This window comes from Vigna unguiculata, chromosome 8, assembly GCF_037176805.1.
Source record: "Vigna unguiculata cultivar grain cowpea cultivar isolate G323 ecotype 2 chromosome 8, ASM3717680v1, whole genome shotgun sequence".
NCBI classification, from domain to species: domain Eukaryota; kingdom Viridiplantae; phylum Streptophyta; class Magnoliopsida; order Fabales; family Fabaceae; genus Vigna; species Vigna unguiculata.
Genome location: NC_140799.1, coordinates 33,523,397 through 33,547,880, shown reverse-complemented (window position 1 = coordinate 33,547,880; position 24,484 = coordinate 33,523,397). Strand labels below are relative to the sequence as shown.

The window sequence follows — 24,484 nt, the reverse complement described above, 5'->3', positions numbered from 1 at the left end:
CCAACCAACATATTGATTGCATTATTCAAAGCCCATGTGGGACAGGAACAAACTCTCATGACCATGCTCTAAACTGTGCAACTAAATTTATTTTAGATATATTACTACATAACTCTATTGTCATGGAAGAGAGAAAGGGGAGAGTAGTCATGGTGATATACCACCATTGATGAACATAAATTCTTGCTGCATTTTCATGGTACGAATCTCTGCATGAGCTATTGCAAGCTGCTTTTGTAACTCAGAAACTTGAATTTCTAAGTTAGATATTATTCCAACACAGCCATACACAGGATTTCTCACTCTTGCATTTGCCTCGTAAACTAAACTCTTCACTGCATCTCCTCTTTGCTCAACGGGAACATCCTGCATGCATAAATATATAAAAGTAATCAAACAAATTAAATATATATATATATATATATATATATATATAAAGAATTAATAGGATTACAAGACCTATTTGCATTGAGCTTGTTATTTAGGGTTGGACTCCATAAATTGCTTACAAAATTTATATAACAAATTTATAGATACAGCAAAATAATGAATTGATAATAATTTTCTTATAATTGTCATACACGAATCATCATCACTAATGTTTTTGAAATTTTCTTCAACTATATGATGATATAATTTATATTTGTGGGAAGAGATAACCAAAGAACATGAAATTCTTTGCATTACTATGCATCATATCGGTCCACTGTGGCTTAAATTATCTCAATATTTCAAGATTCTCATTCAGGTCATATCGAGTTCGGAAGCTAATATACTATATGTATCTAAAACCATATCGATCTATACATCTTGAATCTTCTCGACCTATGTTGGTCGAATAAATTTCAACATCTATGTCGGCTTGATACATTTTAGTTTATGTTGACTTCATACATCTCAACCTATATTTACTTGATATGTCTCGATTTATATTTGTCTGATACATCTCAACTTATATTGGTCTGATACATGCTTTTAAATAATAGTTATTCTCACAGCAACAAATACTTTTAAAATATTGTATCCATTCTACAACAACAATTTTGTATAAAATTATATTCGTAAAGCAGATAGAACGATGATTTAAAAGCAACCCTTGTTAATTATATCTCCTTTTATATAATAGTTTTTCAATGTTTTATTTTGTACACTATTACTTCTACTGTCCGCATATTCTTCTTATCTTCTTTTCTTTACATGTTTGTTCATCTTCACCTTTTGTAACTTTTCTCAATATCATATGTCCTCTATAACGATAATTATAAACTATAGTTGAAAGAATCTATGAGAATGCATTAAAAAATGTCATTAGAAATGTCTTTCTCAGTAATAAGGAAAATTTTAGTAAAGAAGAAAATGATATAAAATATAGGGTTAAATATGTTTTTTTCCTCAAGTTTCAGCGAAATTTAGAATTAGTTTTTCTTCGAAATTTTTGATTAATTTAGTCCTTCATCTTTAGAAAGCGTGGATTTAGTCATTTTAACCTAATTTTATTGTGTCAAATGGTGTAAACAATTCAAATACTATCATGAAATGTATTTGAAATGTCAGATAAATTTAATAAAATTTAGTTAAAATGACTAAATTCACGCATTTTTAAATATGAAAGACTAAATTTCTCAAAAGTTTCGAAAAGAGACTAATTCTAAATTTTATCGAAACTTGAGGGACCAAAAACATATTTAACGGTGAAATATAAAATGATGAGTTTATTTATACATGGATATATAAAATCTCATCTATTATATTTTTTCTAAAATTAATGTTTATATATTATACATAAATACCTTTAGCATTTTTGTAAGATTGCTGCATCCAAAGACCCTGTGCACCATGGCAAAGTTGTGAAGATCATTGGAAGGAAAATAAGGAGCAAAGAGGCAATTCTGGGAACAACGGCGTCTCAGGAGCTTGCAGGAAGCACAGGGTGAACAATTAACACTCATCAAATCTAAGATTTTTTACAAACCAAGGAAACAAACTATTTTCGCTCTCATTAATGTGAATATATAGGAGGAAAACACGCAACACATTAAACAATTTTATAATGGTGAGATTTAGAATCTATCTAACTGGAATAACAGTTCAATATGTAGAAAAAAAGACTACTTAGACTATTACAAAAGTTATACTGATTTGACTTAATTTATTATATTTTAAATAGGTTAAAACAATTAGTCTAAGAATCATGGTTGTTTTCGACATTCGTTCTTTTTTATTTAAATAAAGAAACAGAAAATTTAAGAGAATTGATACTATGTTAGAAATGAACTTTAAACTTAATTTAACATTATAAAATTAACTTATAAAATGAGATTTGGACTTCAATTATATATTAATATTATGAAATTGTTTTATCTCTAGTCGACGAGAGATTTCCAACTGAAATATTCTAACTTGATTTAAAATTAAATTAAAAAGCTAACTAAAAAATACAAAATATTTCCAAAATTTAGAATTTGAAAATTTTTATTTTAAATTTGTAACCTTTTGAAAAATAATATAGCATAAAGTATTATATTATTATTTAATTGCATGTTGAAATCTATACATAAGATAGTTTATTTTCCCAAATTTATATCTATCTATTGAGTTCTATGTAAGACTCGTATCGAAACCTTTTCGATTTGCCGAAGAAAAGTTAGGAAACTAACGAATAAAAAAAAGTTATCCAATCCGTAGTTCAGATTGGAGTAAGATATTCTTACGTTGTGTTGATTCAGAGTATTCTCCACTGACCTATTAGTCACAAAGTTCGAACATAGAAGTTGTGTTTTTTTTGAGATGTTTTTTATCCTTCGATTATAACAAAAAAAATTGTAAATGATCTTGTTAGAAATTTTAATTTTGCTTGCTCTCCTTATTTTCAAAAATAATGATTTTATTTCTCGTTTGTCACGGCCTTAAATTTTATCTTTATGTGAATTATTATTTTTTTTATAAAATTCAACGCTCATTTTTTAAACATGTAAAAAAATCAAAACGTTTTTTTTAAGAGGGTTGATTGGGTTCTTTTGCATATGTTGAACAGAGGTCAACTATGAACACCAAAGGCCACCCATGGACGAATATACCTATTATTTGTTTATATTTATGTAATGATATTACCGGTGAATTATTATTTTCAATAGTTAGCTTCTCTTACAGAGGCGGAACTACCTTATGACAAAGGATCATGGCCCCATTTTTTTATAATTATATAATTTATTATATAATTTTAAATATATATTTTAAAAATTTAATGTTTTTAATATTATATATATATATATATGATATTCTAATTTTTTTTATATATTTATATTAATATATAAGAATTTTTTTTATTATCCACAATTATTTTTTAATTTTTTAAATAAAAATAATTATTTTCTTAATATTATTTTTAAGAGATCATTTATCTAATTTAACCATCTTTTTATTTATTTTTTTTAACTTAAAATTAATTAAAGTAAAATTATAAAATTATTTATATTTAATTTTAATAATTATAATAATAACAATAATTATAATTTTATTATTTTTTATTGTCTTAAAAAAGTAAATATATTACTTTTTCTAGTTTATATAAAAGATTTAGATTACTCTTTTGATTTTTATTTTAGTTTAAAAATATCAAGTTGGTCTTCTAGTTTTTTTTAGTTTCAATTTGATCTCAATTTTTGAAAAAAATGATGCAACTTGATCTTTTTCTTTTTTGTTAAATTTCTTCAATTGGATCATGATTTTTTCATAAAAGTTAAAATTATGAGTAATGATGGTTTTCTTTGTTGATGTAATTGACATAAATCTAGTATCAATTTTGATGAAATATCTTTGCTTCGTTTCAAAAAATTATGCAACTTGGTCTTTTTTTTGTTAAATTTCTTGAATTGGATCATGATTTTTTCATAAAAGTTAAAGTTGTGAATAATGATGGTTTTTTTTTGTTAATGTAATTGATATAAACATAGTGGCAATTTTGATGAAATATCCTTGTTTCGTTTCAAAAAATTATGCAACTTGGTTTTTTTTTGTTAAATTTCTGTAAATGGATCATGAATTTTTCATAAAAGTTTAATGGTTTTGTTTGTTGATGTAATTGACATAAACCTAGTATCAATTTTGATGAAATATCCTTGTTTCGTTTCAAAAAAATTAACAAAACTTATCAAATTACATTAATTTTAAAAAAATCAAAACCAATTTGAAACTAAAACACTAGATAATCAATATGATATTTTTGGATGAAAAAATTGACAAAAAAAGTAATTCAACCAAAATTTTGACACTCTCAAAATATTGGTCGAAGATCGATCACCATTCTCTTATATTTATCAATTTGTTTGACATACGTGCTATGACCATATTATGTTGCACGCGTTGTTATTTTGCAATTGTTGTGTTTACCGATTTGTTTGACCTAGTATAATTGTGTTATAGCATGTGAACACATATTTTGACGTCTAAGATTAGGTAGTATTTATGAAATTTAGAAACAGACTAAGAGATAAATTATTATTGTATTATATATATATATATATATATATATATATATATTATGTAAATTGATATCACTGAATGTTATTTAATGTGATAATAATAATAACATGTTTTGGGTCCTAATAAAATTAAAGTGATATAAGTAAAATTAATTTCAACTATGAATATAATGATTTAAAGAATAAGTTATCATAGATTTAAAATAATTTTATTTCAAAAATAAATAATCTGTTTGAATCAGAAATTAAAATCGTTCCGATTTAATTTAAATAATTATTTTTCGTTAAAGTTCATTCCATTTTAGAGTATTTGAGACAAATCTATGTTCAAGGTCTAACTGTAGGCACGTGTAAAGTTATGATATGATGGTGAGTATTGGTTGGTTCCTTTTAAGAGCTAGAATCAATGGACAATGTGTGAAACAGGTTATTTCAGTAAGTAATGATGACTCTCTGTAATAATTTTCTGATATAATGTTCTTCACACGCTTTGTCGTTGAAATTCTAATTGAAACTCAATAAATAATAATAATAACTCCACCCTATTTTTTTTTATTTCTGTTAATTTATACTATCGTTATTTTTATATTTTATTACATTATTAATAACATCTTAAACCATTTCTTTCTTCTTCTTTTATTGTATAAATAATATTTCACTTTTTTCTAATACATTATTTATTATTTAATTTTCTTACCAACAACAAAACTTCAAATTTATGCGAACCGAGCCAAATTTATAATTTAAAATATAATTGAGTTAATAATAATATATTAAAAACATTATTTGTATTTCTCGTGTAATATATTACAAATTTTTCATATATATCTAACCTAAATTTGTAATACATCCCTAATTAGTTTACATTACTTTATTATATTTCATTTCTATATTAATAAAGCTTGTTATTCTCTCTTTTCAATCACTCGTACTATTTAATATATTTCAAAGGAATTAAAAATGTATATTATATTTTTTAAAAGATAATTGTTATAAAATAAATAAAATTAGTATATATATATATATATATATATATATATATATATATATATATATATATATATATATATATATATATATATATATTCAATCCTCTTATTTTTTGTAGTTGTATGTTCCCATCAACTTCTTTCATTATTTTGTTCTAAATAAACTATCATAGTCCCTTGCATGTATATGTACTTTTCAATTATCGTACAGAATCCTTGAGGTTTTCTCCTTTTGATTTTAATATCGTCACTAATCATAGATAATATAAACATATTTACTGTTACATATGTTCGAAAGTGATTAAAGATAACAGTAAAAGACATAATTATATACACGTGACCTGTTTTGTTCATTTTACACCTACTTATTATAATTTGAATATATATATATATATACACACAGTAACTCAGAAATATATACGTATACATCAACTATATAAATGTGTTTGTTTGTGCTAAAATAAATAATGGTCAAAAATTAATTTATTTCTATATAAATACAAATTAATGTGTTTGTTGTGAAGAAAGATGTGTTTTCTTCTATTGGATTTGTTTTTTTCACGAAAAACAAAATTAAGGTTGTTTTAAATAAAATTGCTTCTTTAAAAAGTGGACCTGTTTTTATTAAAAAAAAATACTTTTCTATAAAAGTTAAAAAAAATGTTTTTTTCTTAAAACAGTTTAAACAAATAGATAAACAGGGATGGACAAAAAAAAAAAAAACCGTAAAATTGGATTATATAACTTATTCAATCTATTATTATTTCAGTCTAATTACATTTTCAGTTTCCTACTCGTTTTTAGTTTAGTGGCCACTTTTCTATTTCTCAATCCATTTTCTCTGGCAACTATTTTGGAAGTCGTGATGCACATTTTCCTTGTCCATGCTTTTTCCCAATTTCCACCTTAGCATACAACCATTTGAATTAGATTTTATGCTAATTCCTTTTAGGTTCTTATGTATTATATAAAATATAATATTTTATTTATTTTTTTATCTAATGATTAATTTTATATAAAAATCCTTGTTTATTATAAGAATATAAAATAATATTTTTTCTTTTAATTTTGAGACTTTTTCTCCAAGATTTTTTTTTTCTTTAAGTTGTAGATATTAAATTTTGTATTAATGGAAAAAACGATAAAAATGATATCTTTATGCAAGATATCAAATAAATATCTTTATTAATGATTTTTTCTTTGGTCTTCAAATTATTATATTTAACTTAAACATAATTTTCATATAAAATATTATAGTCTATTTTCACACATTTTAAGATAGTGAAGACATTTTTTTTTTCTTTCGCACACGATGAATTATATCACTTTTCCCGTGAAAAAAAAATATATATATATATATATATATATATATATATATATATATATATATATATATAATAAATATTTTGATCATCAACTATGACTATGTCCATGCTTTTAAAGAAAAAAAAGCATCATAAATAGCAGGTGGATTTACAATATAATTTGGGTTTAAACTCTCTATCACAAAATTGTTAGGTTTATAAAGGGAGTTTCATTAAAAAGAACATTGAACTTAATCATATAAGATAATGATATCATTCTCAACCCAAAACCTTAAGATAATAGGTTTATGAGTTTTTATTGTTATATAATACTCTAATTTCTCTCATTTTTAATCAATATAAGACTTAAACTCACACTAATTTATAACAAAAAATGTTATAACGATCTTTGTTTAGTAACCAACCTTTCGTATTTATACCTTAATAGTTATAACTTCTAGTACACCAACATGTATATGATCTATCTGTAAGAGCTTCCCTCACTATAATATTGGTTTATTACTAAATCAAAATTTAGACTGTTAAAGTTAATTAAAATTTATGATTTTAATTAATATCAGTTATTAAGCTTTCATTTTATGCCCAAATTAAAAATACAACTTTTTATAGCACAACATTAACAATATTTAAGCCGGCAAAGTCTTATTTTTTATCATTTTACATCTTCGTCAAATTATCTGAATAAATTAAATTAGGTCTTTCCGTGGATTTGGTACAACAAAATTAAATATGATTTCATGACGTGCCTTTTACAGACAATATTTAATTACCCTTGTATATTATTTTTTTTTACATGGGTGGTTTTTTTTACTTTATTTATAAATTGATTCAGTTATCAATCAAGCATAAAGTTCCATAGTATGTTTTAATATTGGAAAATTGAAACATGAAATCATAAATAAACAATAAAAAATAAAATTAAAAGTGATTAAGCTTCCATTCTTTTAGTAAACGAAGTATAAAATTATAAATAAATAACAAAAATAAAAAAATTCTACTTAGATTTTCTTATTAACTAAAGTCTAATTCTTTTATAATCAAAAAAAATAATTTAAAAGTATTAAATTTCAGTTATTACCAAACCGAAGTTTAATATCCTTAAAGTTAAATAATATTTTAAATATATAAAAATATTAGGCTTCAGTTTTTATCAAAATTTAAAACCTAGTACCCATAAAATTAAATAATTAAATAATATTTTAAATCAGAAAAGTCATTATAACCGAAGTCTAATAACTTATTTATGCTTCGATTTTTGTTATATTTGAAGTTTAATGTTGGTGTCTTTTTTCAATATTTTTTTTTTGCTTTTGCTTCTTCCTAGATATTAAACCTGCACATAATCATATAAAACCAGCAGAAAATTTACACATCATATTTATCACATTAAGAATCAACCAGAATCTAAATTTAATAATTTGTTATCCTTCCAAGAAGTAAATATGCTAAATATTATTGTATATTTATATAATATATTTTGTATAATCTATCGTATTATACTTTATGGACTTCTAAAAAATTGGTGTAAGGTTTTTTAAAGATAATAATAGGAATCTGGTTCGTGAAACACAAACAATAATGGAGGATGATGCAATCCAAAACACAATTTGGAAAGCTACACAATCTCACCACAATGCAATAATACCTAGACATGAATGGCAACCAAAAAATTCAAAATTTACCAATAATGAACAAGAACCCGAGGAAAACACAACCTCAACCAAAAACGCAAAAAAAAAAAAGAAAAGAAAAGAAAGAGAAAGGATTGTTACATTTTCTCAAATGCTAACAGCAAGATGCCAATGTGTGGGAACATGTAGAACTCAACCAAAAACGCTAAAAAAAAGAAAACAAAAAAATAATCACTCACATGCGACGTTGAGCGGTGGTGAGAATCAAGATGCTCAACAAGTGGACTTCAGCAGAGGAAATGGATGTCCCCTCTCACTCCTTCCACGACATAGACAAACCATAGAAACATCTTCAACGAAGCACTAATGGAGGCAAAGGAAGCTACAACGAAGCCTATGACGTTCGCGAAAGGAAATGTAAAGGATTTCATGAGATAAAGGGTGTTTAGTGGTGAAATTCATTTCACCATTGTGGAGGAATGATGGAGAAAACTGCACAGATAAAGTTGACACCTCTACAACTTTTGCGAAAATTAACCCTATTCAGACCTTTAGGTTTTGATTTTTCTAATAACCAAAGCTTAAAGGTTTGTGCTCATTTGCAATTTTGAAATTTTAGGGAACCTTTAAGCCTTGGTGACTTAGCAACCAAAACAAGACTATATAGACTTCGGTTCTAAATATGATTCTGTTGCTATAAAATTGAAGCATATAAAACAATTTCAAAAGTTAAATCTGCACCGGTGATTCTGACTAATAATAATAAAATATTTTTGAAATTACACTCATATTTCACAATTGAAATAGATAGTAATTTTTAGTGTCATTACCACAAGAAGCATTACCTATATTATAAAGATGTGTGAATATTAGTATGGATTTTATAACAATACTCAAATACATCATTATATATAATATGTAAAATATATGGGTGTTACTGCGGTTCCTTTTTACGTGGATCAATAAAAACATGTCATATAAATGATGTGCCATTGTTTTAGTTAACACTCAAATTTTACATCTAACCGACACCTATGTCTTTATGATCACGATATTGTTGCAACACTCCAAACAACACCTCTATCTACTTCGGAACTCTCCTTTGCCACCGTTGCCATGTACTTCGCCATCACAACCATGGACACAAACTCAAATCAACTACTGCCCTAACGCCTATCACAAATACCTAGCATCCGAAGACACTTGAGCTTGTCAAAAATTCTTCAACATCGAAACCCACAACGGTAAATGGAGGTTGCTAAAGATCCATCGTCTCTGATATACATTTCGCTGAACCTAACTAGGGTGTGTTGCGAGTGAAGATAGGGCACGATCAATTTACCAAAAAAATAAAATAAATTAGAAGCGATGCTTTCAAACGAGGTCTGATAGTCAACTAGTGTCACATCATTTTAAATTATTAAACTTAAAATGTTTTCATTAAATCCATCTAGAAGGAAACTAAAATTCTTATTTTTAAAGGGACACCGTATAAACAATCAAAATATAATGAATTTCTTTTTTGATTTGTCGTAATTTATATATCCTAAGTGAACCCATTCAAAATGCATTGTGAAACGTGAGTAATCATCTTAGATTTAAGATTGGAGTAACATACATCATCATCTTTTCTTTTATCATGACATCTTTATTCAAATAATTAAACACAATTATGCACACCCAGATTCAAGGTTCACTCAAGTCGGAAACTAACCTCAACCCCACTATTTTAACTAGACTAATAACATTTCCAACAAAAACATTAAAAAGAAACATGGACAAATCAGAAAGAAGCATGGGAGAAGAGAGAGAATCGGGATTGATGAAAGTATGTATCTGAGTGAATGGGCATAATGTTTTCTGCTTAGTTGATTGCAAGAAATAGCAACATTGCAGATAGCTATCATGCAGCTCCACCTCCATTTTGGAGCATCTGATCAAAGTGCCACACACCTGCAAGTCCAACCACAATACTTCAATTTCACCAAACATATCAAATATGAATCAACCCTTTGGTTTATAATAAAGCAACAAATTACCATGTCCTGTGCCCACCCTTCTTAACTGAGCCACATATTCTGAGATCTTCTTAATATCTTCCACCTTAAGCAAAAAAACAGAAACTAATGAGAACATTTTTTCTTCATACTACTCAAAACAGATGACAAAATTTAGATCCTCTATCATAAATATTGGTAATTAGAATTGGAATTTCATGCTGGTAATGTATCCAATAAAGAATTTTACTATTTTACAGTTCAAACGGCATATAATTGGAGTCAAATTTTACTGCATCTAATTTCTGTTCTTTACCTGATTGACCAAAAACTGGCTTTCCAGAAAGTCAACAAACTGAGCATCGTTGTTTTCGCTTGCTAACTGCATAGTGATAAAAACTAGTTATTCGCATAATAACATTGTCATACAGAATAAATACAGCAAAATGAGAAGATACATAGAAAATTCCATTGGGAGAGTGGGACTAAAACGGGTTTGAGTTGAATTGACAGAAAAATATAAGAAGTTGTACCCTGTGTAAATTTAGAAGCTTCTCATTGTTCATCTTTTCCAAAGACAACGCAAGTTCCATTGCTGCGAAATTGGAGGAGACAGATATCATAAGTACAATTAGAGAAACTCAGAAACCATTCAAGGGTACAGATAATAGAACAAAAAACACTCATCAAGGATGAGCAAAGCAAGGTAAAAAGAAAAAAATGTTTATCAATTACGTATATATGAAAAACTTACCATATAATGCATCACCCTTTTCTGCATGATCAAACTCTGAAAATGGCATTATCATTGACTGCAGCTGAACCTTGCCTCCTCTTTTATTCTGGTAATATCGCCAGGAATAAAAATAATTTACAAAAGGAATGCTAGAAAAATTACTGCAATGAAATATATGAATCAATGATATAGAAAAATGCCTGATATTCCATCATCAACTCAGCATGTTGCCTTTCCTCCACACTTGCATCCTTGAAAAATCTGAAAAGTTGTGTAATTTAGCAGGAATTATGTGATAGTAAAATTCAAACCACAGAAGAACCTGAGATTTTGGAGTCTATTACTTGGCCAATCCTTTCAGAGCAACATTATCTCTGTCGAAATAGGCGTACATGGCATGATACACGTAAGAGACATTGTATTCCACGCTGAATCAAAAACAAAACAAAGCTAGCGTAAGATATATTTGCATAAACATCATACTTTTTAGAAAATCGCTATAGTCTCAAAGAAACTATGAAGCTGACTTGATCTGTGCATTGAGTGCAGCCTCAGACTGATCGGTGTACTTCTGGCGAGCCAGTGATGCATGGAGCTCTGTGGGGATGACAAGAAGCTCTTTTTTCACTTCCTCAAATGGTTCAAACACTGTATTCAAAATGGGTTGGTTCATAGCCTTAGCCACAACCCCACAACCCCCATTTTTCTTGGAGAATCTCACACCATTCACAGGGTTGAAAAAGGGTCCTGAAGAAGACAGAGAAGGGCCAAGCTTCACTCTTTCAGAGAGCGAGACGCAGACGGATGAAGAACTTCCCAATATCATGGTCAAAAGATTTCAGACCCACTCTGAAATCAGAAAAAGATAGGGGGAAACACAAGAATCATTTGGGTACGTGAGAAGTGATGATGATGACGATGATGATACTAACAGTAATAGTAATTAGAGTTAGAGAATAATTAACCTTTCACACTAGCTTCACTCTGAGAACTGGTTCATCGATTTTTTTTTGAACGATTCTTTTATAGTAACAATAATTCTGTAACGATAAGATTCTTTAGTTATAAATCCACCTTTTCCTCTCTTTCCAATAACCAACCCTCTTCTTCTCTGAACAATATTTGATTGATGGATCACAAGTTATGCATTCATTCTTTAATGAATTTTTTATTTTTAGTTTATTTTGCTATGTAATGAATTATTTACGTAGAATAAACCGACATGGTCACACTTTTGTTGTGCAGAGAGTAATTATTGTATCATTTTCTATATACAACATTAAATTTAACAAAAATAAAAGAAAAAGAAAAGTTATTATTTTATTCCTTTGGTCCCCCTCTCTCTAACTGTAAGAAGTGCCTAAAATGTAAGGTAACAAAATGTAGTTAAACGTATCGATAAATGCGGAAACAATATTTCATAATTTGTAGCAACTAAATGAAGCAATATTTTATCTCTTTTGTTTATTATATTTATATTTTTTCTCTCTTTTGTCTATCTTTCACTAAATAAATTTTGCATGTCCAAAAATAGTTTTTGATGTATTAGAAGAAAAACTCTACTTAATCCTCTCTTGTTACCGAAACTTGTTAACATGTGAGTAAAGTAAAACCTTCCATTTAGATAAGTTAAATGCAGTTAGTACTTGGTGAGAATTAATTTAGTTCTTGTTCAACACTTTAATTAACCTACTCGTAAAATCTCAGTTATTGTTTAAAAAAAAAGTCTAAATCCGTATGAAGATAACATGTTGACAATTTCTTTACTGGCACCACCATAAAACATGATAATCCGAAATTATACCTCATTAAAAGTGATTATTTCTATATTGTGTAATCCGAAATCCATTTAAGAGAATCACATTATATTTAAGTTATTCTTAATAATATTAAAATTTATTGGCAAATACAATGAATATATACAATAAATAAGAAATACTGATATGAGAATAATCTCTAAACGTTAGCTGAAATTATTTTGATGGATGTCGTTAGTGTACATGTATTGTGATTAAGATATTTAAATTATTCTTAATAATATTAAAGGGAATACAATCAATTTAAACAATAAACTTGAAATATTTAAATTTTATTATTATTATTATAAGTAATATTAATAATACTATTAATAAAAATAATAATACCAAATTACACAATCAGAAATATATTTTTAAATTCAAAAATATATTTTAAATAAAAATATATTTTGAATTATACAATTTGAAATATAATAAAAAAAAATATTATAAATTACACAATCCCTAATTTATTTTTTATTTATTATATTTCGTATTATGTAATTCAAAATACAATAAAAACTTGCAAACAACCTCCTCCACTAATGGTAGAACACCCGACCCATCCCTCAATAGATGAAATGAAGACAAATTAGGGTGTTATGCTTTGTGAAAGTGTGAAGGGAATGAGAAAGCTTGAATACGGAAAGGGGGAAGGGTTTAAGGGTTTAAACCTAATTTTAGCAAAGGGTATTTTGGAAATTAAGGATTTTATCGGGGCGCAGGAAGAAATGTCCCACACCATTGTTTTCTATTTGGTTCCAAAACTTTGTTTGAACACTTCTTTTTTTGCACCCTCACACTTTCCTTCTCCACTCTCATAAATATGAAAATTTCCACTTTTGTCCTTTTAGTTTATGAAAAAAATTATTTATAAATTATGTAATTTGGAAATAACTTTTTTGTGTAAAAAAAAATTTAATTGTGCAATTCGAAAGTCAAATTTAAAATACCTTTAACTTATTGATTGAGCAATCTATACACCTAAAATAAAGTTTTTTTGCATAAAAAACTTTCTACAAACTAAAAGTAATTTTGTGGTAAAGAAAAACTTTTGATTTGAGTAATCCAAAGGTGTTTTTTGGATTGCACAGTCTAAAAGGCTTTTCAATTGCACAGAAGTCATTATTAAAGATCGATCGGAAAAACTTCCATTAAAATGTATTGTAATGTGTTGACATTTTTCAAGTGAATGAAATTTAAGAAGTAGAAAATGTAGGACCAGAAGAAGACCGGAGGGGTGCGAATCAAGTAGTCGAGGAAGGATTGTAGAAGATGATATATTTTTGTATTTTGCACACTCATGTAGAGGTGCAGGAAGAAACTATAGGGGTGCATAAAGAAATAGCCTTTGTTTGGGTCAAGTAAAGACTATATATATATCACTTGAGCCTAAATTCATTTTCATCCAACCGAAAGAAAGGAGTATTTTTTCCTTCATCTCCACATTTTCTTCTTACATCCCCTTAATTTTAATGAAGTGACTTAGTTACCTTGTATTAAAAAATTTGCATCCCCTTGTTCTCTTTCCAAATTAGCATTACTGATTCTAAATGTAGAATGGATTTTTCATTATGGATTCTCTTATAAATTTTTATTAGGGATCGTACAATTTCTGAAATATAATTTTTATTATTATGAATTATCTTATAAATTTACATTATAGTTTATGTAATCTAAAATATAATTTTTTATTACGAATTAAATAATCTAAAATGTTATTTGCATTTCAAATTATCTTTCAAGTTTGCATTATGAATTTTTAAATTCAAAATATAATATGAATTATATAATTTATTGTATTATTAATTATACGATCTAGAATATCCACGGTACAATCTGAAAGTATAATTAAAGCAAGAAAAAAAGTTCATACACTATCCTTTTACTATTAATTTCAGCTGGGATACAATTAGAATTTTAGAAAGCATGGGAGTGCAGGAAGAAAGAAATTCCCCGAAAAAAGTCATTCATGGACTGAAAAACCCAAAGTTGGGTAGGCTCATTAGTTCGGGTTTAAGCTTCTTTATGGACCCCATCGTTTCACTAAAACTCAGCGTTCCCCAAAATGACACCGTGGCTGAGCCACGTCAATTTTCACTCCGCTTAGAACACCATTTCCTGGTCCGGCGGCGACGTCGACATGCGTGCCACCGTCATTTTCTTGAAGGTTTCACTCCTGAAGCGACTATCTCACCGCTTAAATCTAACCCTCTCCTTTGCGTCGGAGACTTGGCCAGCGTCGACGGAGTTCATCGAAGATGGATTCCCGTACACCGACGTGCCGAAGCGTCGGCGGAGAAATTCTGAGAGGAAGGCGTACGTGACGCCGATGAAGGTTCTGATCGAGAGGGCGAAGGCGGAGAGAGAATCGCGAAAAGCGCAGCCATGTAGGGTTTTGGAGGAACCACCGGCGAACGGGTTGTTGGTGCCGGAACTGGTAGAGGTAGCCCATCGCGTTTATCAAGCTCGTGGCTCGCTCCTATTCGGACTGAGTCAACTGGTTCGAGTCATTCCCGTTTTGCGCTGCCGGTACATTAGTTCGTATTTTCGTTTCTTGTTTAGCCGTTTGACTTTTCGGTTTTAGTCTCTTGCTTCTAGGACTGCATTTCTGACCAAGAAATTGTTTCTACTAAGAAATCATGTTGTAAGTAACTATAGAAGAAAAGAGTCAATTGAGGTTCTACAGTAAACTAATATTGACACATACAAAGTCTATGGAGAAGTTACATAAGTACTAAAAGATGAAAACAATCAAATTAATGTTTGTAAAAATAGAAGCTAATTCCTAGTGAAAATGTTGTAAGAAAAATGCTCATGATTATTCATGTCTGTGAGAATACAAGTAAATCAACTCACTGTAATTGTTAACTGGTCTTACACAATGGCATTTCCATTTCGCACAGAAAAAGTGAAATGTTGTAAGAAAGTTTGATGTTTAAATTTCATTTTAGGCTTCTCTTGTATGATTTTTAAATTTTAAATATCTATATCAGGGTCTGCTTATGTGTTAATTTTGAGTATTCATGGTTGGATGTTGTTGATTGTATGTGATCTCCTTTTGGTTCTTCCTTTCTTTGTTAGTTTATTCGTATCAATCTATAATCATTTAGAGTTGTAAGACTTGTGGACTGAACAAATTACAGGGTTCGATTTAAATGATGCTGTGTTCATGTTTAATGGTTGTTTCATCATATCAGGCTTTGTAATGAGGTCCACATTGGTTATCTTGGTCATGAAATTCGAACATGTACTGGACCAGACAGTTTTTCCCGGAATGCGACACATATCTGGACAAGGGGAGGTGTTCGAGATGTGGTTGGCTTCCCTAAATGCTTTCATCTTTATGATCGTGTTGGTAAGCCAAGAGTTGGGCATGATGAAAGGTCCAGCATTCCTCGTATACCTGCCATTGTTGAACTCTGTATACAAGCAGGGCTAGACCTTGAGAAATATCCTACTAAAAGAAGAACAAAGCCTGTATATTGTATTGAAGGAAGAATTGTAGATTTTGAATCAGTTGTTAAAGAGGATGAAACTGCAGGAAGATGTTCTTTTGTAAATGACAAACCTTCTTCTGTGAATTCATCTACTTTGCTGAACCAACCTGTAGAGAAGGTCCAGAATTTATTGGAGAACAATATAAACCGTCTGGATCAGCTAAGTGATGAAGAAAGATGCAAGTTAAGGGATTTAAGTAATCATACACTGAACTCATGGATTGAGATGTCATCAGGTGCAAAGAAGATCATGGAGAAGTATGCTGTGAACACTTGTGGCTATTGTCCTGAGATCCAGGTTGGTCCGAAAGGACATAAGTTGAGAATGTGCAAGGCTTCAAAGCATCAGTCTCGAAATGGTTTACATGCATGGCAAGAGGCAACATTAGATGATCTTGTAGATCCAAATTATGTCTGGCATGTGGAGGATCTGAATGGACCTGCTCTGAATAACAATCTTAAGAGATATTATGGGAAGGCTCCAGCTGTGGTGGAACTCTGTGTGCATGGTGGAGCTCCTGTTCCTGATCAATATAAGAGCATGATGAGATTAGACGTAGTTTCCCCTGATCGAGATGAAGTCGATCTTGTGGCTTAAAATGCCATCCCTTTTGAAAATATACATTTTATCCTCAATTAACCTTTGGACTTCATATAATCTTGGACTCTTGACTTTTGTGTCTCAAGCTAGTTTTCTTTTCTCCGACAATATAGGTTTCACAGCCTATGCTCTAACATATTACCTTCAGAATAGAAACAAAGTATCAGAATTTGAAGAAGTCCAAAAGGTATTTTGTTATCATGTTCCCAAATTTAGTTGGTTTAGCACAATTTGTGCAGAATTTTTTATTTGGAGGTGGTGTTGACACTGGAGTTGCTACTATGAAATGGCGTATGGCACCTAGTCCAAACTTCAATGCGGATTCAACACAACTTGTGCAGAATTTGTTATTTTGAGGTTGTGTTGACACTGGCTACTATGAATGGCGTATAGCACCGAGTCCAAACTTAAATGCTTTTAGACAAAGATTCTCTTTACCGGCATCAAAGTAAACCTGATCTCCAAGGCAGGACACCAAAGTAAACTCGATCTCTAATTTGTTGCAGTTCAACATATTATTGGTATAATCCTTGTAAGTTTAGTTTACTTCAAGCAGTGGTATGAAGGGTAACAACTGAAATGTCTCAGAAATTTTCGCACCATCATTGTTGAATTTAAAGATGAGTGATGGAATTCGAAAGGATGTTCAATAAGACTTCTTGCAACTACAGGTAAAATTGTTGTACGATCCAATCTAATTCTTGGAAGACTATCAAAAGTCTTCTCTCTCAGCAGTGGAGCTTCTCTAGATTTTTTGCTTCTGCTTTATTTTGTATATTTAAATATATTTTACTTAATTATTTCTTCTTTTGGATTGTATTTAGTGAATATTCTTCCTCTGTGTGCTCTCATTTCCTTTTTATTAGCAGAAATGAAGAGAAAACACACTGATCTCATCTACTGGGTGGGAGTTATAACATTACCTTTGGTTGTCAAATAGGAAACAAAATGGAAAAAAAAAGAAAATTTTGTTTATAAAGTCAATTTTTATTTTTCATCAAATAAAGAGGAATCATTATTTGCGTTGTTTTTTCTCTGCTTTTTTTTTTTCTTTTCCAAATGGACCAATAGATTTTTATGACTAACTTCTGAGTTGCTCTCCATAAGATATGTTTTAGCCTTTTGTGTTCATTTCTAAAGGTGCGGTTCTCGAGATTATCAGACAAATTATATGCAGTGACTGTTTTGAAATTTCAAATAGAATGTTAATACAAAAAATAATTCCATAGAAACTTCTAATTTTAATCGAACTTAGGAAGCAACATTATTGAGTTAGTTGTGCATTATTAAAGCACCATTTCTTCAATTGGCTCATCAGTACTGCTTCTTTTTTTTTTCTTGTGAACAAACCAAGAACTGTTAGAATATCAGTATCAAACTTAAATGAGTTAAGGACCAAAGGCCCAAGGAAGATAATGGACTCAATGTACATCATGGAGATCACTTTCAAATTCACGTGATTTCTGTAGTCTCTTTCAAACTTGAAATGAAATTTCTTAAACGAGGCATGGAATAAATTAGTCATTCAGAGTCACAGAATTCCCTCCTAGATTAATAGGTGCAGTGGCAGAAACACTTTAGGAGTAGTAGCTTTGAAATTAATTAATTACGAAAATTCACCTGAAGGAGACACACTAACAAGAAAACTGTGATACTACTTTATTGTATATGTCAAAATGTATGAGTTGGTGTGTAGAGTGTGTTCCCTTCATGAACGTACTACCCAAAATTACACTATGCATCATGAACGAGGGACCCTCCAATTGTACACTTCAAAATTTTGAACTCTTTCAGTGTCACAGTCGCAATAAAAGAGAACAAATTCACACTCACATGAACATCATCAATTAATTAATCAAAATATTCAATATTGAATTCCAGACATACCCATTACCTATCATAGGATTCCTGTGCTCAAAATTTTCCACACCTTCCTTTTCACTTTTTCATGTATTCAATCCAAACAAAACAATGACATCAGAATTTACAACTTCAATTTTTTTTATCACTGAGTTGACCCTAGTGGATTTCCTTTCTTTTATCCAAGAGCACTTACTTATATCTCAATTATTGTTTAATCAAGTGATTACTTGTAAGTTGTAATTATGAACAATGTCATTATTAGTTCTATGTTTCTAGTCTACATAATTGCTAGCTTTGTTCTTGAGATTTTACCATGTTCCTTTTTTAAAAGGTGTACCTACTATGCATGGAAGTGTAAATTTTATGATATTTTATTCTTGTTTAATTTTGTTTGTCCTTATTGTTTGTTTTGTTACTCGAATCACTTTTGGAATTTGCATGTTTCTCTTCTCTTTCCCCACAACATATTTAAATTTTGCATATGTTTTTAGCTTTTCTAACAAAAATTGGTCACCATAAATAAAATATAAGAACAGGTACAATGCATTGACTGCAGATCTGTGATATAAAACAAACCACACTTGGTATTCAGTACGTAAGAGCAATTTATGTCAAATTCAAGACATGCCCTTACCTATGCTCTCAAATAAAAAAATTCTTCTGAACTTCTTATTCAGATCATAATGAATAAGAAAAAACTCTAACTTATTACAAGTTTTCACATTGAACTAGCTAATGTGAGAGCAGTGGAGACATAGCTTTAGAATGAGAGGCCAAAAATAAAATATTTTAATTTTAATTGTTTTCCATTCAATGAAATAGATGATCACAACTAATATTATACTGCCATTAATAAAATTTAACTTTTTTGAGGTGTCATAGCCCTGAGGTTCCCTTACTGTGAGAATCAATAGTTTATAGATAACTCAAAAAGGTAAACCATTATCACATTAGTATCTATAAAATTAAAAATATTAGGTAACTTTGTGCGTGGTCATTTTAACTTTGAAAAATATATTAAAATTATTATTTAAAATAAACTGTGTTTTTAGTTAGTTTAAAATATTTTGAGTTAATTTTAAGTTATTTTTTAAAAAAACTATGTTATTCGTTCGAAATAAATAAGTTTTGATTTCTCAAACGATTGTGAATGGTTTTTAAGGTGCTAGCTAAAGTGATCTATTTCAAAATAGAAAAAAATCACCATATGTCATTGATTGAGTCACGCATGCCGACAAAATATGTGGACTAAAGATACTAAAATTAAAAGATCGTGAGAATTAAACGGATAATTTACGTTGTAATCCATGAGATACAAATTTTTAAATTTTGACCTAAAATTTATAAATTATATTTTATTTAATTTTAAAAGTTTAAAACTTATAATAAAGAAGTGACTCACACTTTTGAATGTCAAATTTAAATATTGAGCAACGAAATTAAAGTAACCATCATGGTAGACAAAAGATATAATGGATTATTCTTTGAGTGCCCTTTTATATTGACGAATAATTAATATCAAGTCTTGTCTTGGTGTCATGTCACATAATGAGCTTTACTTTAAAATTTTCAAATTATTCTTATCCTAAGAAGTAGTCCTAACTCTAACAGTCCTTTTTTTGAAAGATTTTTTTTTTATATATTTTAAAAAAAGAGTAATATAAACATAGTTTAATTTAGTTAATAGTTGATTTAACATTATGAGTACATCCAATGACTTTGCGCAAAACTTAAACGTTAAAAATACTTAGTATATTTAGCTGATAAAAAGAAAAAAAAAAGAAAATTTAGTATATTACTAAATGAAATATGACTCCATATGATATTTGAGTATATAATAACTAAATTTGAAATATATTAGTTTGATGTGTTTAATAACAACATTTTTGTTTGTTTGAGCTTATAGAAAGATGAATTAAAAATCTTTTGAAGTCACTTCGTATTTTACTCTTTAAATATAATTATTTATTAAATTTTTTAAAATTGACCGTTATTTTTATTTTCTCTTTTGTGTTCACATTTAAAAATTCTAACTTTTCCTTTAAAATATAATTATTTATTCAGTTTTTTAAAATTGACTATTATTTTTACAAACTTTTTATAAAATCGTTTAATCTCTTTCTTCTCTTTTTTCCATTTATCAACCGTTTTTCTCTCATCTTTTCTGATATATTCCATTTTATTTTTAATAAATATAATTTTATTTTATATTAATTTAATAATAATACAATATCATCACCTACTAATATAATATCATACATACGTAAAAAATGCGTACACACAGGCGCAATAGCGCTTGTGTTTACGCTAGTAGTAGTTAATATTAATTACTAGTGTAGAGATCAATTCATGATAGAAACTGTTTTAGTTACTAATTTTGAGATTAATTATAATTTTTTAAATTATTTTAGTTACCAATAATTTTTATTTTATAAATTGATATTTAAATTGGTTATTACAGTGACCAATTATTTTTTGGTTTAATTATGTTTTGAGTCTCCGACAAAGTTAGAAACTCTCAATTGAGTTCCTATTGAATTTTTGTGACCTATTATTAGATCATCTAAATTGTAAAACTTCTCCATTGACTCCCTATAATTAGATGTTTATGTTAAATATGTGACATGATAATTACTATACACTATCAACCTAGTTAAATGTGGTAAAAGAATATTTTATTATAAGAGACCATTTTTATCAAAGATTTATGGTATTTAATAAAAATTATTTTAAATTTGATTAACATTATAAAATTATAAATTATAAAATATAAAATACGTAATTAAATAAAATAGTATGCAACATTTAGTACAATCGATGGAATTTAACTTCTTAATATGAATTATTGTAAAACTTTTAATACAATTTGGAATGAGTAAGCTCTTATATAAATTATTTTATAAATTAGCACTACTTAAAATAGATCAAGCTCTTAGAATGGATTGTTGTACACCTTTTCAGAGAAATCTTTAGTTGGCAATATAAGTGATATTAGCTTTTTATGAGTACAGAAGAGTATTGTGCATATAAGTGATATTAACTTACTTTCTTAATAAAATAACCTTGTTTACTTATTTTTAGTTTATATGCTTACTTTGCAGAGTGCATTGATGTGTAGCAGATGAGAATTTTTTTTTTCTTACTTTTATATTTAAAACACATCTTTTAATAGCCCTTAATCTCACATCTTATCTTGACTTTTAGATAGTATCTTATCTTAACTTTTAATAGTGGATCATTTAATATAACAAAGAAACCTTAAAAGAATAATATAAAATAATATTCATGATAAAACTGTAACTTAAAGATGATATTTTACTTAATAGTAACACCTTAAAAGATATACTTCCTTTAATAACTCAAAACATATATGTATTTGCATCTTATTAAGTTTTTCAAACATTTTTTTTAGGGCTATAAGATCTTCAACCTATTGTTCTCATTAATAATTAAACATTTCAAATATAAAATTAGTAGATTTGAACATTTGTGAATAGTTTAACTGTTAGAGGTTATATAATAGACCATGCAAAAATAGATAAGAGAAACTCTAAATTAAATATTTTGAAATCTTAATTATAGAGATTTGTATTAATGTTGATGTTCTTTTTAACTAGTATTGATTTTAGTTCATGTATTATTTACTATTGCCAAACTTAATAATATATCTTCTTATTGGTTTTGTTAATTAAAAAATGTTAAGATTTTTATATTTTGAAGATCCGTTGAGAATACCAGTAATACGTAGTTCAACTATATATTAGTGTATTTAGTATCAATAAAATATTTTACTTTATACCAATAAAAGTTTCATTAATTTTTTTAAGATAGTTTTGTAAATTAGTTATATTCTAATGATAAAAGAACTCATTAATTAAGAATCTTAAAATATAAGAAGAAACTATGAACAATTAAAGTTGGCGAATATTTTAAATAAATTTAAAATATTAAGCTTTCCACAGCATAATTTTTGTTGCAACCTTAATAGTAAATAATTAATCAATCAATATTTTAATATTTTCATTTGTAATAATATATGAAATAGATAATAATAATTATATTAAAAAATATTTAGCATCATATTTAAGAAATTTAATTTTAGTTAGCATCACTTTGAAAGTTCATTTCATCCTTTTAAAAATATAATTATTCAAAATATAGGGTATTTAAATAAATTTATTGTTTTTGAAATAACAAAGAACGTAGTACGTTAGCAATGAGAGAGGGTGAAATGAAGAAGAGAGACCAGTTTGTAGGTGTAGGATGAAGTCATGATTTTACAAAGACCAAACTCACCAATACAATTTCATTAAGAATGTTTTTCCTTAATCACCTTCAGTCTAAATGAGAAAAAGAAGCCGATTTGAAGATTAGGGCAAACTAAAACAAATACATTAATATGATATAAAGTGAGTGAACAGAAGATTAATGTTTGAGGTTTGAGTTTGTTTGTACGTACGAGTAGCTTAATGGGAGAGAGACAAGGAGTGTCAGAAAATGAATCTAGGTGGTAGATACCCCTGTCGGTGACTGAAGCAGCAAATTGTCAAAGTAGTTTTTGGTCCCGTTTCACTCACACGCATCATGTGCATCTTCATCACCATTTACCTATTTACCTGTCTATCTTTGAAATATGTATATGTTGTCTGGTGTCACTTTGGACCAAACACAATCACTCTTCCAACACCAACTTCCATTTACCCTGTTCTACTTTTTCTGTGCAACTCTAAAATCTCTCTTCTCCTCTCTTGCTTTTTCTTTCCTTATGATATCTTTTTTCACCATTTTTTCTGCATTTTCCGATCTCCTCATGCAGACCATTGGTGTGGTTACACTCCTCTCAACCAAGTTAATTACCACAGTCAAAACTTTTAGCTTCAATTGACTGAACTGCATGCAAGGCAATGCCATTCATAATCATAAACAACAATTAAAGAAAACGGAATTGTTTTTACAAAGAAAAGTTATGTAAATTACATCTCTAGGACAATAACGAGCCGCAATATATGTTAGGAGTGAATAATATTAATAAATAGAGGCGTCACTTTGTGATCGTACGCCACCATTATTATTTCATTCATCATTACTACACAGCAATCACATTTGAATAAACCAACCACTATTTTCATACTCTAAACTATAAATTATACTACATTTAAATAGTAATACATCTAATCATGTTTCCAATATTAATATAAATATATATACGACAAAAAATATTTTTTTAAAAATCACTTCTCATAATTTTTGTGTTCCAGACAAATTAATTTATAACCAATTAATTATCAAATTAAAAAGCACTCATGCACGTGAAAAAAAATTGATATAAATAAGTACAGACAGATAGTTTTCTTAGGAGAATAGTTTACTACTGTAATTAAATCTTATTTAACTAACCCGATTTTTTTTATATTATAGAAAATTATCTTATCATAATTAAATTTAATTACGGCCATGGCCCTAATTATATTCACAAGTAAATTGATCTAAATATTTGTGAATTTTTTAATAACTAAAATTCTAACTTGGAAAACTTAGCTTAAGTGAACTCATTTATACAACATT

General features: G+C 28.2%; 2 protein-coding genes across 3 annotated transcripts; one reads left to right on the top strand and one right to left on the bottom strand.

Moving 5' to 3' along the window:
* Window positions 1-9,992: 9,992 nt before the first annotated feature.
* On the bottom strand, window positions 9,993-12,259 carry LOC114195440 (ferritin-2, chloroplastic-like). Of its 2 annotated transcripts, XM_085665727.1 has the most exons (9): window positions 12,125-12,259; window positions 11,687-12,008; window positions 11,504-11,587; window positions 11,360-11,420; window positions 11,178-11,265; window positions 10,957-11,018; window positions 10,740-10,805; window positions 10,466-10,529; window positions 9,993-10,379 (listed from the first exon to the last, which is right to left on the bottom strand). In XM_085665727.1, the coding sequence occupies exons 2-9, from the start codon at window positions 11,983-11,985 to the stop codon at window positions 10,330-10,332; spliced, it is 774 nt and encodes a 257-aa protein (XP_085521853.1). In that variant the 5' UTR covers window positions 11,986-12,008; window positions 12,125-12,259; the 3' UTR covers window positions 9,993-10,329. The 2 variants fall into 2 exon arrangements, with proteins under 2 accessions (XP_085521853.1, XP_085521854.1); XM_085665728.1 differs by lacking the exon at window positions 12,125-12,259 and having other exon boundaries at window positions 11,687-12,095.
* A 2,733-nt stretch (window positions 12,260-14,992) lies between these two features.
* LOC114193087 (APO protein 3, mitochondrial-like) lies at window positions 14,993-18,040 on the top strand. Its single transcript, XM_028082782.2, has 2 exons — window positions 14,993-15,487; window positions 16,156-18,040. The coding sequence occupies exons 1-2, from the start codon at window positions 15,099-15,101 to the stop codon at window positions 17,051-17,053; spliced, it is 1,287 nt and encodes a 428-aa protein (XP_027938583.1). The 5' UTR covers window positions 14,993-15,098; the 3' UTR covers window positions 17,054-18,040.
* The last annotated feature ends 6,444 nt before the right edge of the window (window positions 18,041-24,484 follow it).

Excerpts from the sequence above, each read along its gene's own strand:
- LOC114195440 (XM_085665727.1), bottom strand. The coding sequence starts at position 11,985 with ATGATATTGGGAAGTTCTTCATCCGTCTGCGTCTCGCTCTCTGAAAGA. Across the intron at positions 11,266-11,359 it reads AGTTGATGATGGAATATCAG|AATAAAAGAGGAGGCAAGGT; the intron begins GCATTTTTCTAT and ends CGATATTACCAG. Across the intron at positions 10,530-10,739 it reads GCCAGTTTTTGGTCAATCAG|GTGGAAGATATTAAGAAGAT; the intron begins GTAAAGAACAGA and ends TTTTTGCTTAAG.
- LOC114193087 (XM_028082782.2), top strand. The coding sequence starts at position 15,099 with ATGCGTGCCACCGTCATTTTCTTGAAGGTTTCACTCCTGAAGCGACTA. Across the intron at positions 15,488-16,155 it reads ATTCCCGTTTTGCGCTGCCG|GCTTTGTAATGAGGTCCACA; the intron begins GTACATTAGTTC and ends TCATCATATCAG.